Here is a 15,445-nt window from a genome sequence, read left to right on the forward strand (position 1 = left end):
GGGGGGTGGTGGTGGTGGTTGACAAAAATTGTGTGTGTATGAAGACAAATAATAATCCATTAATTTGTCCCATAATTATGCACACACCCATTCTTCTCTTTCTTTGTCACAGAACTAAATCATATAGCAGTTATTCCGTTCTCTAGTTTTAAAAAGAGACCCTATGGTATAGGCCAGTGGCAGGCATGCCGGAAGCAGTTTGGGATTGGGGGGGGGGGGGGGGACAAACATCCAGGGGGCTCACCTTTTACGGGCAGTGGCGTACTGAGGGGAGGGGGGGGGGGCATAAAAAAAATCTCTATCGCAAAACCACTTCTTTTTTTCTTTTTTTAAATCTTTTTTTCTTGGGGGGGGGGGGGGGGGCGAAAATGACCCCCCCCCCCCCCCCCCCCCTACTTCCGCGAATTCCGGCACCTATGGCCAGAGTTCTGTGGGCTTCCAGCCTCTACAATAATTTCCTTAGAAGTTAGAACTGTCACTTCCCGGGGTAATATCTGTAAGTCGCCCTCTTCTTAGCCCTTTAAAGGTAATACAAAGTTTTGGTATGGGGTCATGAATGTAATTGGTTCAAATGAACATATTGGAAGCATATGCGATCCTACAAGATTCAAAGATCGTTGTCGCGGTTGAAATTGAGTCTAAATTTATGAAATTGTAAATAATAAACTCTTTATGTTGTATATAGCTCCCTCGAGCTTAAGGTCAATATATATAATCTATAAAACATTGTTTCTTAATAAACCGACCGATTAGCTATTCCCGTTTTGAAATTATATCACAACTACATATTCTGAGATTTTCATGGTTGCATGCAGCTACCATCGTACGGCCGTAGGCGCTACTTGAAATTTATCAACATTTACCGGGAGCACCGGTAAATTTGTATATTCAGTTTTTCTCGAAAGCAGAAGTGTTTTAGGGGCTATAAATACATCCACAGGGGCATCAAAATATATCAAAATTGTAAAGAATCACTATCGACCCAATTTTCAAAATTTCCGAAAACTTTGTATTACCTTTAAAAGTTCGAATCACATGATCAACTTCCCTCGTGTCGTCACGTGACTGTTCAGGGTTATCCCCGTTGCTTTGCGCAAGTATTTATACCAATTCAATTGAAGACAAATTGTAAATACCTTGAACGACACATAACCTGTGTCTAGTATTATACTATTCTTTCTCAACATGGGATTGATAGTAATTTGGTCGATTTTAGTGAGTTTCGCTTTATATGGTGGTGTAACATGCCTTCAGAATGATGTAACTTTGGGACACGGGCTCGGAGCGGAACTTCAGCAAGTCAGGTCCCCGATGTTCTCCGAGCACATTTCTGCGATGAGACGGTCGGCTGCGCAGAACTGCCCATGCACCGACCCATCACTGTGCGACACCATCAAAACAACAAGATCGAAAGAGGTAACAGTATACATTATATACCTCACTTAAGAAATCCAGCCATCTGATTGGTCGAATTGCATTCATAAACTTCAACTGTTCCTGTAAAATTCTCGGTAACCATGCTTAAAACATTTCAATATTTTTAATAACCATGGTTAGATCTAGATCTATTATTGTATTAAAAATATTTGGTCAGCCTCCATGGTTACCCCATAGGTTTACATGTTAAAAAATGGTTTGAGCGATGGAGGATGCCGTATGTGTGCGAAGGATTGGTCGGTAATTTCAATACAATTGAATCTCGATCGATCTTACCGACAATTTTATCTTGCATTGTTGACATGAAGACGAAAATAAACTTCCAAAAACAAAAAAACAACATCTGCCGATAGATCTTGATCTAAGTTCGTGCCAATATGCATTGCAAAAGTAAAAGAAGAGTCCGTATATGGAGCTTTTGCGAAGCATTCATCACACGCGAAGCCAGTTTCAATCCATTTTAATGTATATATTGGAGAAAACTGCCAAGCATGTTAACGGCGGGCCATAGCTGAGTGGTCTAAGCGTTGGTTTTCGGTACACCTCTTGTTGTACGCAAGAGTTCGAATCCCGTCTTCGACAAAAATGATAAATATTTTTAATTTTTCATTTTTTAGTCTATTTTTTTTCGGCATATAAAAGTATTAATGACTGCTTTAATATTCGAGAAATAGTTGTTTTCATACGCTCTCGGGAAGGTTACAATTGGGCTATTCCCCTCGGCAAGCCTCGGGGAATAGCACAATTCTAACCTTCCCTTGAGCGTAATAAAACAACTATTTCTCTCAAAGCAGTCATTAATACTATATCAATTAACAGATTATATAGCCTTTAGAATTTAAGTGACCTTTAGAAAATTGGTTATATGCTTCCATTTCCATTTAAAAATAAAATTCTATTTTCATTTAAAGACTTGAACTGAACTTATGTAAGAAGATGATGAGCTACAAATGTATAAGTTATAGTCACTATAAGTAGACCTCTATAGGCTCTAGACCTACTGTATGACTGAGGAAATTGAGTCATCGTTGATGTCTAGGACTACGGCCTACGTACATCAATCATGTAAATAATGATGTATCTTTGAAATTGATTTCAATTTCCATTCATGTCTTCCAAAGTTTGATGATGAAGATGGAAATGAATACAAACAGACTCCAAGGAATTTATAAACAAATTAATTCAAAATATGTTTATTTGTAATGTAAACTCAACTTTCAAAAGAGTAAATTGGCTCTGTTTAAAAAAAAAAGTAAAACATAAACATGATAAACCAAACATGCATGTCCCAAACTTCAAGGCCCAAGAGTCCAAGACGGTCAAAAATTACATTCTGTTTACATACTTCAAACATGTATTTTTAGCCGATTTTATAGGATCAGGACTATGTATATTTTTGACGAATGCAATTTTCGGAGCTTATCTATTTTTTTTTTTTTCACCAGATACAAATACTAAAAAAAAGTATGAGAAAATATCAAAAATTATAACAAGGAAAACATAAAAAAGACGTCACGATTAAAAATATTTAAAAAAAATTGATAAGGAAGAAAAGATAGGAAACATCAACAAAATATTCATCATTTATGAGTTCAGGAGGTGTTTTTTAACTAATCGTTTGAACTGTTTTACGGTCTTACTATTCTTGAGATTAGTTGGGAGGTTATTCCAAATAATTGGTCCATTAATTGTAAAAAATTGAATTCTCAGTTGTTGTATGCGGTTTAAAGGGCGGTGGATATTTTGAGCATTTCTAGTATTGTAATTTTGAATGGAACAATAACAATTCAAAGTAAAATAATCATCATAAATCTTTGGAAGAAGTTTATTAGACAGTTGAAACATGAAAATTGCACCATTAAAAGGGACTTAATTGGTAACATTGTTCAGATGAGAGATAGTGTGCTAAGGTAGTGACTTCAATGCTATATACAATTAAAGATAATCTGAAAATTTGAGTGAAAAAGGACCATTTTTAATGATACACATTGAGTAAAACTGATCTGATCGATTCCTTAATTCTCTCAACTATATTTTTGCAATTTAATTACATTTTACGTGAATGTAAATCGTCACAAAGCAATAAATTAGCCCTACATACCATTCCAGACATTAAAGTGTTGACAGATTTTTAAAAGCCTGTTTTATGTCTTTTTTTTCATGGAAAAACGGTTGGGACATTTCAAAAATGGTTGGGAGAATTTACTGTTAATCACTGTTAGAGGGTGTTGCACAGTGACGCCTTCAAAGAAATCATAGATATCTTCGTGGTTTGAGAATTTTTTTCAGGATTTTTTTGCATGTCAGAGGGTTGTTAGTACAGTAGAAAGAATATAATAAGTAACATTTTATACAAAAATTAAGCAATTTTTTCATCAACCTTCAACGATGTTACTGAGTCACTTTAAGGTTACTAAATCACGGATAGGTAGGATTTGTATTTTTTTAAATAATGGTAGAGTGTGAGACAGATAAAAAAAAAAAAAAGTGTAATAAGCCAGGCGAATCCCACGTTTCTGTAATTTATAAATTCGTTTAATATTTCTCTTAGAAGTGAAACCCCCAACAATATTACAATAATTTAAATGGGAAGAAATTAGGACATGGTAACACATTTTCAAAACAGTCTGAGGTAAAAAATTAAATCTGAATAACAGAAACTCAAAGAGAGCTACATGGATGCATGTTTTTAGCATGTTTATGCAAGTTTTCTATTTAAAAGCAGTACAGGTATGCATGCACCTGTAAGGCTGTATGCCAATTCATGAAGTAAAAAAAGTACCGGTATGCAAAATTAAGCATGCATACATGTACACATGAATGCATGTTGATGCATGATGTAAGCATGTGCAAATATTAGCAGCAAGCATACACATTGATGCATGTTTGTTGAAATTGCACATGCATCGGCATAACATGAAATAAGGAAGTGGAAATGGTGAGAATTGGTCTCGTTTATGCAGTTAGCTGGATCGTGTAGATCAACATTGCCATTGTGCTAAGAATTTTTTTCAGGGACTTCCCTATTTGATTTGAGATCACATATAAGGAATTACTTCATCCTCACAAGTAAACTGAAACCAAAAGTCAGGCACTATTGCTATGATGTATACATTTTGAACCAAGAAGTTATAATGGACTGAGAAAGAATTCTAATTCTGCTTTTCTATGGCAATGTCCTATGATTGTTTTGTTTGAAGACCTGGGGGGTGTTTCACAAAGATTCTAAGTTGAACTTATCTCTAAGTTGGACTTAAAAATTATGGACAGCCATTCGAGCCTTAAAATGAAATATATTCAAAAGCAGATCATTCAAGTATTTTAGACTTTTTATAAATTCCACATCCAGAACATGAAATGTCCTTGATGATAGAAAATATGAATGATTTGAATCAACATTTTTTGCCTTTCCAAATATTCAAAGATGCTAACAGCTTTCCATAATTTTTTAATTCCAACTTAGAGATAAGTTCAACTTAAGATCTTTGTGAAACACCCCCCTGGAATTTTATTTTAACTAACTACATGTACCTGTACATCTACCCATTGACTAGTGAATCCTTTAAATCCAATTGGTTTTAGTATAGGAGTCACCCTGTCCCAGCTTAATTTGTGTTGCAGATTGCAAGTCTTACAGTATATGGAATTGTGTAATGACTAATATATGTCACATGTTTTGTGAGAGGGAATAAAATATTGCTTTTCTGATTAAAAATTCTGTTTCTTTTATGATGCCTGTAGAGGTGGTGTGGTCTAGTGGATAAGCCACCCGACCGCAGATCACAAGGTACGGGGTTCAAATCCCAGCCAGACACTAACGTCCTTTAGCAAGACGTTAATGTACATTTGCCACTCTCCACCCAGGTGTGAAATGGGTACCTGAGAGGATGCAAAAGTTAATGTATTTCGCTCAGCATTGTGAGCATCTAAGATGCCTGGGAATGGAGAATGTGCATACAGTACATTGTTTACGGGCAAGCCTGAATCCGTTGATCGGGGTTATTGTATATCTGTAAAGCGCTTGGAGACATGGTTCATGTATTAAGTGCTATATAAAAGTAGAATATTATGGTTCATGTGATGCACAACTTTTTAGAATTACTTTACACAGCTTTAGATGCACTTGGAGAGCAAAATAATTATTCTGTTTTATTTACTAATGGAAAGCACTTAAGTTTGAGCATGTTATGTTAAAGCACTATATAAATATCAATATGTATGTATGTATGTACCGTATGTATTATAATTGTTACTAATTTATTCTTTATTCAGATTTTTCTGTTCTCTGTGTCACCTAATAATTGGCAAGACTATGATTGGGATCATATTACAACCATCACTATGTTTGGTTACTACGACCCAAAGCTCATGTGCTTCGCTCACTCCAAGGGGGTTCGAGTGGTTGATCTGGGTAAGAAAAATTCTTTTTTTAAAAACAATTTAACTTATTTGAAAAGACCTTGAGAGTTTTCGAACTAATCACAAGATTAAATCCCCACTGCACTACTTATAGCTACTTGCGCCCTCTATATTACAAAAAATGCATAATTGGTGACCATTGGTCCCCCATGATCCTCTTTTTCTTATACTGTATGTTAATTGAGAGCTGATTTGATGAGATGACCACCTGTCCAGTGACCTTGCAGGGTGGTCTAATCCCTCTTGTTTACTTGTACAGATGGGCTTTAAAACAAATATAAAGCAAAACAGAGCAAAAAGTCAGAGCTATACCAGCACTTTGGCTTAGTAGTAATACAATTGAACTATTAGAGCCAAGTACACTTAAAAAGATCTAAAAAGTACATTACCAAATTAAGATGATTTAAAGTCTATCTGCACTAGTTTGGCCAGGAGGGATTAGACCTCCCTGCGCGGTCACAGGCAGGTGGTTATCTCATCAAATCAGCTCTCAATTGACTTAAGAAAAAAAGGTATCATGGGGGACCAACAGGTACCACTTAGGCATTGTTGGTTATATAGAGGGCGCAAGTAGTTCAGTCCCCCTTTAAGAGCCTGGTATCACTAAAAATAGACAATACCTAAATCATCAGCATGATTAGAAATCTCATTTTAACTAATTTTGCCAATTCCCCAAACTTTTAGGGAAACAAACTGCTAAAGAAAAGATATGTTTTTGAAGCAGGGGGTGTTTCATACAGCTGTGCGTAAAGTTACGAATGACTTTACAAATGATTTGAATATGAAGAGCCAATTGGGATGTCCAAAGTTTTTCCTGATATTTTAACAAAGTGTGAGTGCATATTTCCTATAATCTCAATTAAATGTTAGCCCAAAATACACTTTGCATTAAAATGTTTTGTTAATAATGATAAGGTTAATCAACATCTGCATATTACAACTTTAGCTTGTGGAATTAAAAGGATTTGAGAATCCCATTTAGCTCTTCATATTCAAGTCATTGGTAAAGTCATGCGTAACTTTATGCACAGCTTTATGAAACACCCCCCTGATTGTATATAATGCTATGCTTATATTCAATTAATTGATAACCATTGATTTTTTTATTGAATTTTTTCAGGTGGATTTGGGGCTGATCTGCTGACCAATGACACGGCCCGGATGGAATGGGTCATGTCAAAGGTCGAGTTTGCAATCATCAATCACCTGGACGGTATCAATCTGGACATTGAGTTCGCGCTGACCAAAGAAGAAGCTCCGCTACTGACTAGTTTTGTCCAGATGACTACCGAGGTTTTCAAGCAATCCATCCCATATTCTCAGGTAAAAATGTAGTCTTGGGTTAGTGAGTAGCCACAGATCCTTGCCCATCGTAATTGGGTTACAACAAAGTGTCTGAACTTAGAGACTAGATGCCGATTGCACAGTCTAATCATGGACTCACAACATTAAAGAATGGACTTTCGACGGCGAGAGTAGTAAAACTAATGATAGCTACAACCTGTTCTTATGTCTAACTTTCCTCTATGTTTTAAAGATAAAGACCAGTTCTGGTCATGCGATTGCATTGTGAAAGAAACGTGGAATCGATCAGAAAAGGTTGATCATCTAGCATATAAGTATTGGTGTGTACTGCAAGGTTCTGGAATCATCAAAATGATAAGAAATTTGGCCCAATCTTCGTAAAGTTACAAGCACTGTACACAGAAAGATGTGTATGGGACTACGCACACGTACGCGACACATGCGTTTATCTCTCACACACCAATAGATAAACTAATTTACCAAATATATGGTAGTAGGCGTTTTCCCCGCAAAATTTTTATCATCATGTGTTAGTCAAAACATATTCTTTCACATGATTGGTAATAAGAGCTTCCATTTCGTTTTTTGAAATTGGGGCGTTCCCAATACTGGTCTTTACCTTTAAGTCTGACCGCAACGCTATATTTTGATGAGCTCCGATGAGGGGCTTTTGGTCCTATGAGATCCACCAGGGTTCTGCTGCCCTCTATCAATGGGTCAAATGATGATGACCTGATGTAGAACCTACTCGTTGAGAGTGGATATGTGACCAGATATTCATATCTCCTCACCTGTAACTGGTCATTAGAAAGTGACAATGATCAGCCATTAGTATACAAATATTACACAGCAGTGAGGGTATTAGTAAGAATTACCCACAGTCCCACACTCTGTAGCTTCAAAACAGTCCAAACACTATCAGCTATCGCCTCAGGCGTGTTAGACTGTTCCAAAGGTACCTCGTGTGGGTAATTCTTGTATCATTTGTTTTAAAGATTATGTTTGATTTGTTTGATAAAATTATGTTTTATTTGTTTGATAAAATTATGTTTTATCACATGATTTTACTAATGACAGGTCATTAGTATTTGATAATGACCGGTCATTATCAACATTTCCTGTTAGGCAAAATAAATGCCAGGTCACATACACTTTTAACCAATCATTTGAATAGGATCCATGTCATCATCTTATAATATTTTTTAATGACCAGTATATCCCTCTCTTATGTAAATCAATTAATGTCCATTCCTTCCCCAACCCTTCCTCAGGTGACCTTCGATGTTGCTTGGTCACGGGACTGTATCGATCTCCGTTGCTATGAGTGAGAGACTTACAGAGAGAGACTTACAGAGAGACTTACAGTGAGACTTACAAAGAGAGATTTACAGAGAGAGACATACAGAGAGAGACTTACAGAGAGAGACTTACAGAGAGAGACATACAGAGAGAGACATACAGAGAGAGACTTACAGAGAGAGACATACAGAGAGAGACATACAGAGAGAGACTTACAGAGAGAGACTTACAGAGAGAGACATACAGAGAGAGACTTACAGAGAGAGACTTACAGAGAGAGACGTACAGAGAGAGACTTACAGTGAGACTTACAAAGAGAGATTTACAGAGAGAGACATACAGAGAGAGACTTACAGAGAGAGACATACAGAGAGAGACTTACAGAGAGAGACTTACAGAGAGAGACATACAGAGAGAGACATACAGAGAGAGACTTACAGAGAGAGACTTACAGAGAGAGACATACAGAGAGAGACTTACAGAGAGAGACTTACAGAGAGAGACTTACAGAGAGAGACTTACAGAGAGAGAGACATACAGAGAGAGATTTACAGAGAGAGACTTACAGAGAGAGACATACAGAGAGAGACATACAGAGAGAGACTTACAGAGAGAGACGTACAGAGAGAGACTTACAGTGAGACTTACAAAGAGAGATTTACAGAGAGAGACATACAGAGAGAGACTTACAGAGAGAGACATACAGAGAGAGACTTACAGAGAGAGACTTACAGAGAGAGACATACAGAGAGAGACATACAGAGAGAGACTTACAGAGAGAGACGTACAGAGAGAGACTTACAGTGAGACTTACAAAGAGAGATTTACAGAGAGAGACATACAGAGAGAGACTTACAGAGAGAGACATACAGAGAGAGACTTACAGAGAGAGACTTACAGAGAGAGACATACAGAGAGGGACATACAGAGAGAGACTTACAGAGAGAGACTTACAGAGAGAGACATACAGAGAGAGACTTACAGAGAGAGACTTACAGAGAGAGACTTACAGAGAGAGACTTACAGAGAGAGAGACATACAGAGAGAGACATACAGAGAGAGACATACAGAGAGAGACTTACAGAGAGAGACATACAGAGAGAGACTTACAGAGAGAGACTTACAGAGAGAGACATACAGAGAGAGACATACAGAGAGAGACTTACAGAGAGAGACTTACAGAGAGAGACATACAGAGAGAGACTTACAGAGAGAGACTTACAGAGAGAGACTTACAGAGAGAGACTTACAGAGAGAGAGACATACAGAGAGAGACATACAGAGAGAGACTTACAGAGAGAGACATACAGAGAGAGACTTACAGAGAGAGACTTACAGAGAGAGAGACATACAGAGAGAGACTTACAGAGAGAGACTTACAGAGAGAGACATACAGAGAGAGATTTACAGAGAATGACTTACAGAGAGAGACTTACAGAGAGAGAGACATACAGAGAGAGATTTACAGAAAGAGACTTTCAAAGAGAGACTTACAGAGAGAGAGAGACTTACAAAGAGAGACTTCAATAGAGAGACTAATACAGAGAGAGACTTACAGAGAGACTTACAGTGAGACTTACACAGAGAGAGAGAGACTTACAGAGAGAGAGACTTACATGTATAAGAGAGAATCTTACAGAGAGAGACTAACAGTGAGACTTACAGAGAGAGATTTACAGAGAGAGACTAATACAGAGAGAGACTTACAGAGAGACTTACAGTAAGACTTACACAGAGAGAGAGAGACTTACAGAGAGAGACTTATAAGAGAGAGACTTACAGAGAGAGACTTACAGAGAGAGACTTACAGAGAGTAAATTAATTAGGGTATATGTCCATTCCTTCCCCAACCCTTCCTCAGGTGACCTTTGATGTTGCCTGGTCACCTGACTGTATCGACCTTCGTTGCTATGACCACAAGGCCATCGCCGACACCGTTGACTTTGTCTTCGTCATGTCATACGATGAACAGAGTCAAATCTTTGGAGACTGTATAGCAAAAGCCAACTCGCCATATGAACAAACAGCACAAGGTCTGTACATATACCTTCTTTATAAGCTTGCATTAGATATTAAAGATAAACTTGAGTTCTGGTAAAAAAAGAAAATGAATTCTCACAGAATCTAACAAAACTTACACTGAATGTTCAAGATTACAAATAAATGTCATGTGCCAAACAATTTTGGAAGAAAATGTATACTGGCTGAGTAATGAGCATAGAAAGATAAGGAAATCAGGGTAGTACTAGCCCCGACACCATGTGTGTTGTCCCACATACATCTTTCTGTGTAAGTGATTGTTACTTTTCAAGAGAAAATCTTTCCATCCATATGTAATTTGTTCTTTGTGTAGCTCCTTTAACGGTTTTTAGAACACTACAGTCTATTGTGGAAAATAGTACCCCAGTACCAGTAAGGTAAAACGGGTCACTCGAAGGTTTTTACTTTTTTGAGGCACTTTATGATCATTTTGAAGCACAATATTTTTAGGGCTTCAATATTGCACCATATCACAGACACTGATAACACATGCACTTCAGATTTAACATTGTTAAACGTATTTAAATGTTGTAATTTTAAGCAGGGGATGATGCCTGATAAACCTCTGGTTTTTGATCACCCCCCCCCCCCCTCTGCAAGTTCATCTTTTGTTTTAATGCTTTTATATTTGATTGTAATTTATATTGTCTTTTTATGAATCTGTGGAAGTTAATGAAATTGAAATTGAAATAATTTGACTTTTACTCTTATTTTTGTTGTAGGTGTTGAAGCATTCCTCAAGCTTGGTATACCTGCCAAGAAACTTGTCCTGGGAGTACCCTGGTATGGATACAACTACAAATGCTTGACCGTGTCTGAGGTAAGAAATTATTCATTTACCATTCCTGGGGGTGTTTCACAAAGACTTATAAGATCAACTTTAAAGCCCCACTGTCCTACGTGGAAGCTACTTGCTCCCTCTATATAGAAAACTTCCCCAATCGGTGCCTGTTGGTCCCCCATGATCCTCTATTTCTTATGTTATTTGAGAGCTGAGTTTATGAGATAGCCACCTGTCAGTGACCTCGCTGTGTGGTCTAATCTCTCCTAGCCACACTAGTGTTGATAAGCTTTAAGTTGGACTTAACTATGGCAGGCCATTCATGCCACTGACTGGTTGCTCTCACCATTGGTCGCCAGGCTCTCAACTATGATCTTGAGGTAATATTTTTTTCCTCCGATAATGAACTATCAACAAATGTAAATTCTATAGATTGGTGACCATGATTTGTATGTCCCTTGAGAGACCAACGCTAGTATAAATAAATATGTTTGCATTCGTAATGCTCTCATGCTTTCATCTAATTTGAAATTATTTTTGGAGGTAATAACTTCCGAAATCAGAGATTCGAGGATTTGTATTAAACAGGGGTGCCATTTTGTTTCTTGCACGTTGTCCATCCAAGCAAACACTATGACATTGCATAGAACATCATGCACACAAACTTCAAACTTCAAACAAACTGGTCTCTTGGAGGATTCGAACTTCTGATCCTTTAGTCTGCAGTCCAGCATGCTATCTGCGAGAACGAGTTAAGATGGAGCGGCGATATACCTTAATAGATACAATCCAGACTACATCTCCTGTGCCATAGATGGCGCTACTCACTATGTCATCTAACCCTAACCCTCATCCTTTTGTATCATGTTTTATATATCATATTATTATTAGATATATCTTTTCGAGGGTTCAGTGACACAAAGATGTAACTCCATACTTTGCCAAAATGAGTATTTGATATCAAAACGTTCAGAAAAATGTGGGCTTTCCAGGAAACACAAAGACTTAACTCCACCCAACACCCCATTATAGTCAATGGCCAGTGAAACATAGATTTAACTCTTTGAGGCCCAAGTGCTCGGTGACACATAACCACTTTTTCTCAAAATGGAGTTATGTCTTTGTGTCACTGACCCCTCGATTTGAAACTGTACCCATATTTTCTGATCAAGTTGGGTGGCTGTCGCAAAAGGAAGTCTTCTCACACTCGATATTGAACACTTTCTTCTCTCCACAGACCGACGTATGCACCATTCCTGAGGTGCCGTTCCGTGGCGTGAACTGCAGTGATGCGGCGGGTAATCAGAAGAGCTTTGTCAACGTCATGAAACTCCTGGTGTTGAACTCTACGACGGGCAGAAAATGGAATGCAACTTACAAAGCGCCTTATTTTGATTACAAGGTATTAATTTTGAAAATTAAATGAGGGATAACAATATTTCAATCCAATATTTCTATCTAAAATGTGGAACCAATCTAAGATTTACTAAGAAGTACAGAGATTCTTTGTCCCCATAATGAGACTGGTTTACTATCATATTCAAATTTATGAATGTTTCTTTTCTGGGGGACCTAAGTGACGAGTTATTCTATTAACATGTTACTGGACCTGAATGAACTACAATACTCAAAATCCAGTCTGCATATAGAACTTGTTGCTTTGTTGGGCAAACATTGGGCAAGCTTTCAAGTACAACCCTTGCTTAAAGGGTGGGAATCTTTGTCTCAGCTTCTCAAACAAAATCCTTGATTTAGCTCATGCTGCAATCATAAGTATAAACCTTTATGTCAGTTAGGAACCCCATGACTTTTACAAACCTATTGCATGTCTGATTATCAAGATATTTATGATTGGAAATCGAAATGTCAAAAACCGTTTTCCTAACATTTTTATAACACTACAGTCTATTGGGGAAAATGAGTATGGTAAAACCGGTCACTCAAAGATTTTTACAATTTCTTAGGGCTTCAATATTTCACCATATCAGACACTGATAACACGTAGGGCCATGCCTCTCAGATTTAACATTGTTAAATGATGCCTTTAAAAAGTATGCAGGAAATATGGTAGTACACCGGTCTATTCATGATTTTAATATTCCATCCCACTTACAGAATTCTGAAACGGGTGAGGCGTATCAAGTGTGGTATGACGATACTCAGAGCCTACAGCTCCGCTACGACTATGCCAAGAAGATGGGTCTTTACGGAGTAGGGCCCTGGAACGCTGACCTCTTGGACTACGGCAATGACCCTATTGGTAGGAACCAGACCGACGCTATGTGGGCTGCTATGGCTACCTTTCTCAATCCATAGAATCTTCAGCTATGTTATGACTACGGACCTCTTAGACTACGGCAATGACCCTATCGGTAGGAACCTGACCAATGCTATGTGGGCAGCAATGGCTAGTTTTCTTGGTCCATAGAATCTTCAGCTATGTCATGAATATTCCAAGAGAAGTAAAATAGAACTGTATGGAGTAGTGGAGTAGGACTAATGTTGACCTCTTGGGGCCCAACAGATTGGCAGACAGTTCGTGAGACAGACAACATGGGACCCCCCCAGAAAAGTTGTCAGAAGGCTTAATGTTCCATCCTATATTTCCATCAAAGCAGTACCAAAATTGAACATTAAAGGAATCCTCACCCCAAAGAATAAGTGCAGGTTTGCTGAAAGATGAGATGTATTTCTGCCTTATTGATATACAATATTCAATTCAATTCAATTAATTCAAATCAATTCAATTTCTTACGATAATGTAGAACAGATACATGTATATATAAATAAAGATATTCTTGGCATGATTTAATGCCTTTTAGCATGACATGGGCGCAGCCATTTTCATGATAATGTGACGTACGAGGTGAACTTGAGCATGAGGTATCATGCACCAAGCTCTAGTTGGAAAGACTTTTTAGTTCAATAACAAAACCTTTTCTTTTCAATGAGGGAAAAAATCAAAGTATAGAAGGTAAAATTCTATTTGATGAAAAATATATAAACAGGGAAACATTTTTGAAAACTTTGTAAACATTTTTTTCAAGCTGGATATTACATGTAGCTTGAAAAGCATGAAATAATGGGAGGAAATTAGGGGACTGAATTTAATATTACATCATTTTGCTGTAAATTTGCGCTTCCATGCTTTGAAAAAGCAAAATATTGTTGATGTTACATGTTAATCTTTTTGTATTTTTTTACTCAGAAGAAAAAGTACTGTGCAATTGAACTTCAAGATGAATCTTAAATGTAGACTAATAAAGAACTAGTAAGAATTATTGAACATGAACTCTAATCATGTCTTTGTCTTCTTAAATACCAATGCTAATTCTAATTTCTCCAAGAGAATTCTCCTGTTCATGTGGCTTTTCTGAAATATTATATTTGTATGGAATAGACAGATCATCATGTTTTGTAAAAGATTCATGTATGATAATAACATTTTCATAAAAATGTTTGTATAGTATTTTGTGTATTTCAAGCTTTGTTGAAGATGAAACCAGAGTGTGAGATGGGGGAGACAGCAAGAGGGAAAAATAAGAAGGAAGTAGTGAGAGAAGTGGGTTGATATCAGGTGGAGAGGGAGTAAGGATTAGGGACACATTCAAAAGTTAGAGAATGAGAGGGAGAGAGAGTCAGAGACACATTCAAAAGTTAGTGAATGAGAGGGAGAGATAGTTGGAGACACATTCAAAAGTTAGTGAATGAGAGGGAGAGATAGTTGGAGACACATTCAAAAGTTAGTGAATGAGAGGGAGAGAGAGAGTCAGAGACACATTCAAAAGTTAGTGAATGAGAGGGAGAGATAGTTGGAGACACATTCAAAAGTTAGTGAATGAGAGGGAGAGATAGTTGGAGACACATTCAAAAGTTAGTGAATGAGAGGGAGAGAGAGAGTCAGAGACACATTCAAAAGTTAGTGAATGAGAGGGAGAGATAGTTGGAGACACATTCAAAAGTTAGTGAATGAGAGGGAGAGATAGTTGGAGACACATTCAAAAGTTAGTGAATGAGAGGGAGAGAGAGAGTCAGAGACACATTCAAAAGTTAGTGAATGAGAGGGAGAGAGAGTCAGAGACACATTCAAAAGTTGGTGAATGAGAGGGAGAGAGAGTCAGAGACACATTCAAAAGTTAGTGAATGAGAGGGAGAGAGAGTCAG

At 37.4% G+C, this 15,445-nt stretch overlaps 1 protein-coding gene across 1 annotated transcript; it reads left to right on the plus strand.

Moving 5' to 3' along the window:
• The first annotated feature begins 1,053 nt into the window (after positions 1 to 1,053).
• LOC578451 (di-N-acetylchitobiase) lies at positions 1,054 to 14,741 on the plus strand. The gene is made up of 7 exons (XM_030993482.1): positions 1,054 to 1,416; positions 5,710 to 5,848; positions 6,977 to 7,179; positions 10,322 to 10,493; positions 11,223 to 11,320; positions 12,519 to 12,683; positions 13,397 to 14,741. Exons 1-7 carry the CDS (start codon positions 1,186 to 1,188, stop codon positions 13,595 to 13,597), a joined length of 1,209 nt encoding a protein of 402 aa, XP_030849342.1. The 5' UTR covers positions 1,054 to 1,185; the 3' UTR covers positions 13,598 to 14,741.
• The last annotated feature ends 704 nt before the right edge of the window (positions 14,742 to 15,445 follow it).

The sequence above is a fragment of the Strongylocentrotus purpuratus genome, unplaced genomic scaffold (assembly GCF_000002235.5).
Source record: "Strongylocentrotus purpuratus isolate Spur 01 unplaced genomic scaffold, Spur_5.0 spur5_scaffold_20, whole genome shotgun sequence".
Classification (NCBI taxonomy): domain Eukaryota; kingdom Metazoa; phylum Echinodermata; class Echinoidea; order Camarodonta; family Strongylocentrotidae; genus Strongylocentrotus; species Strongylocentrotus purpuratus.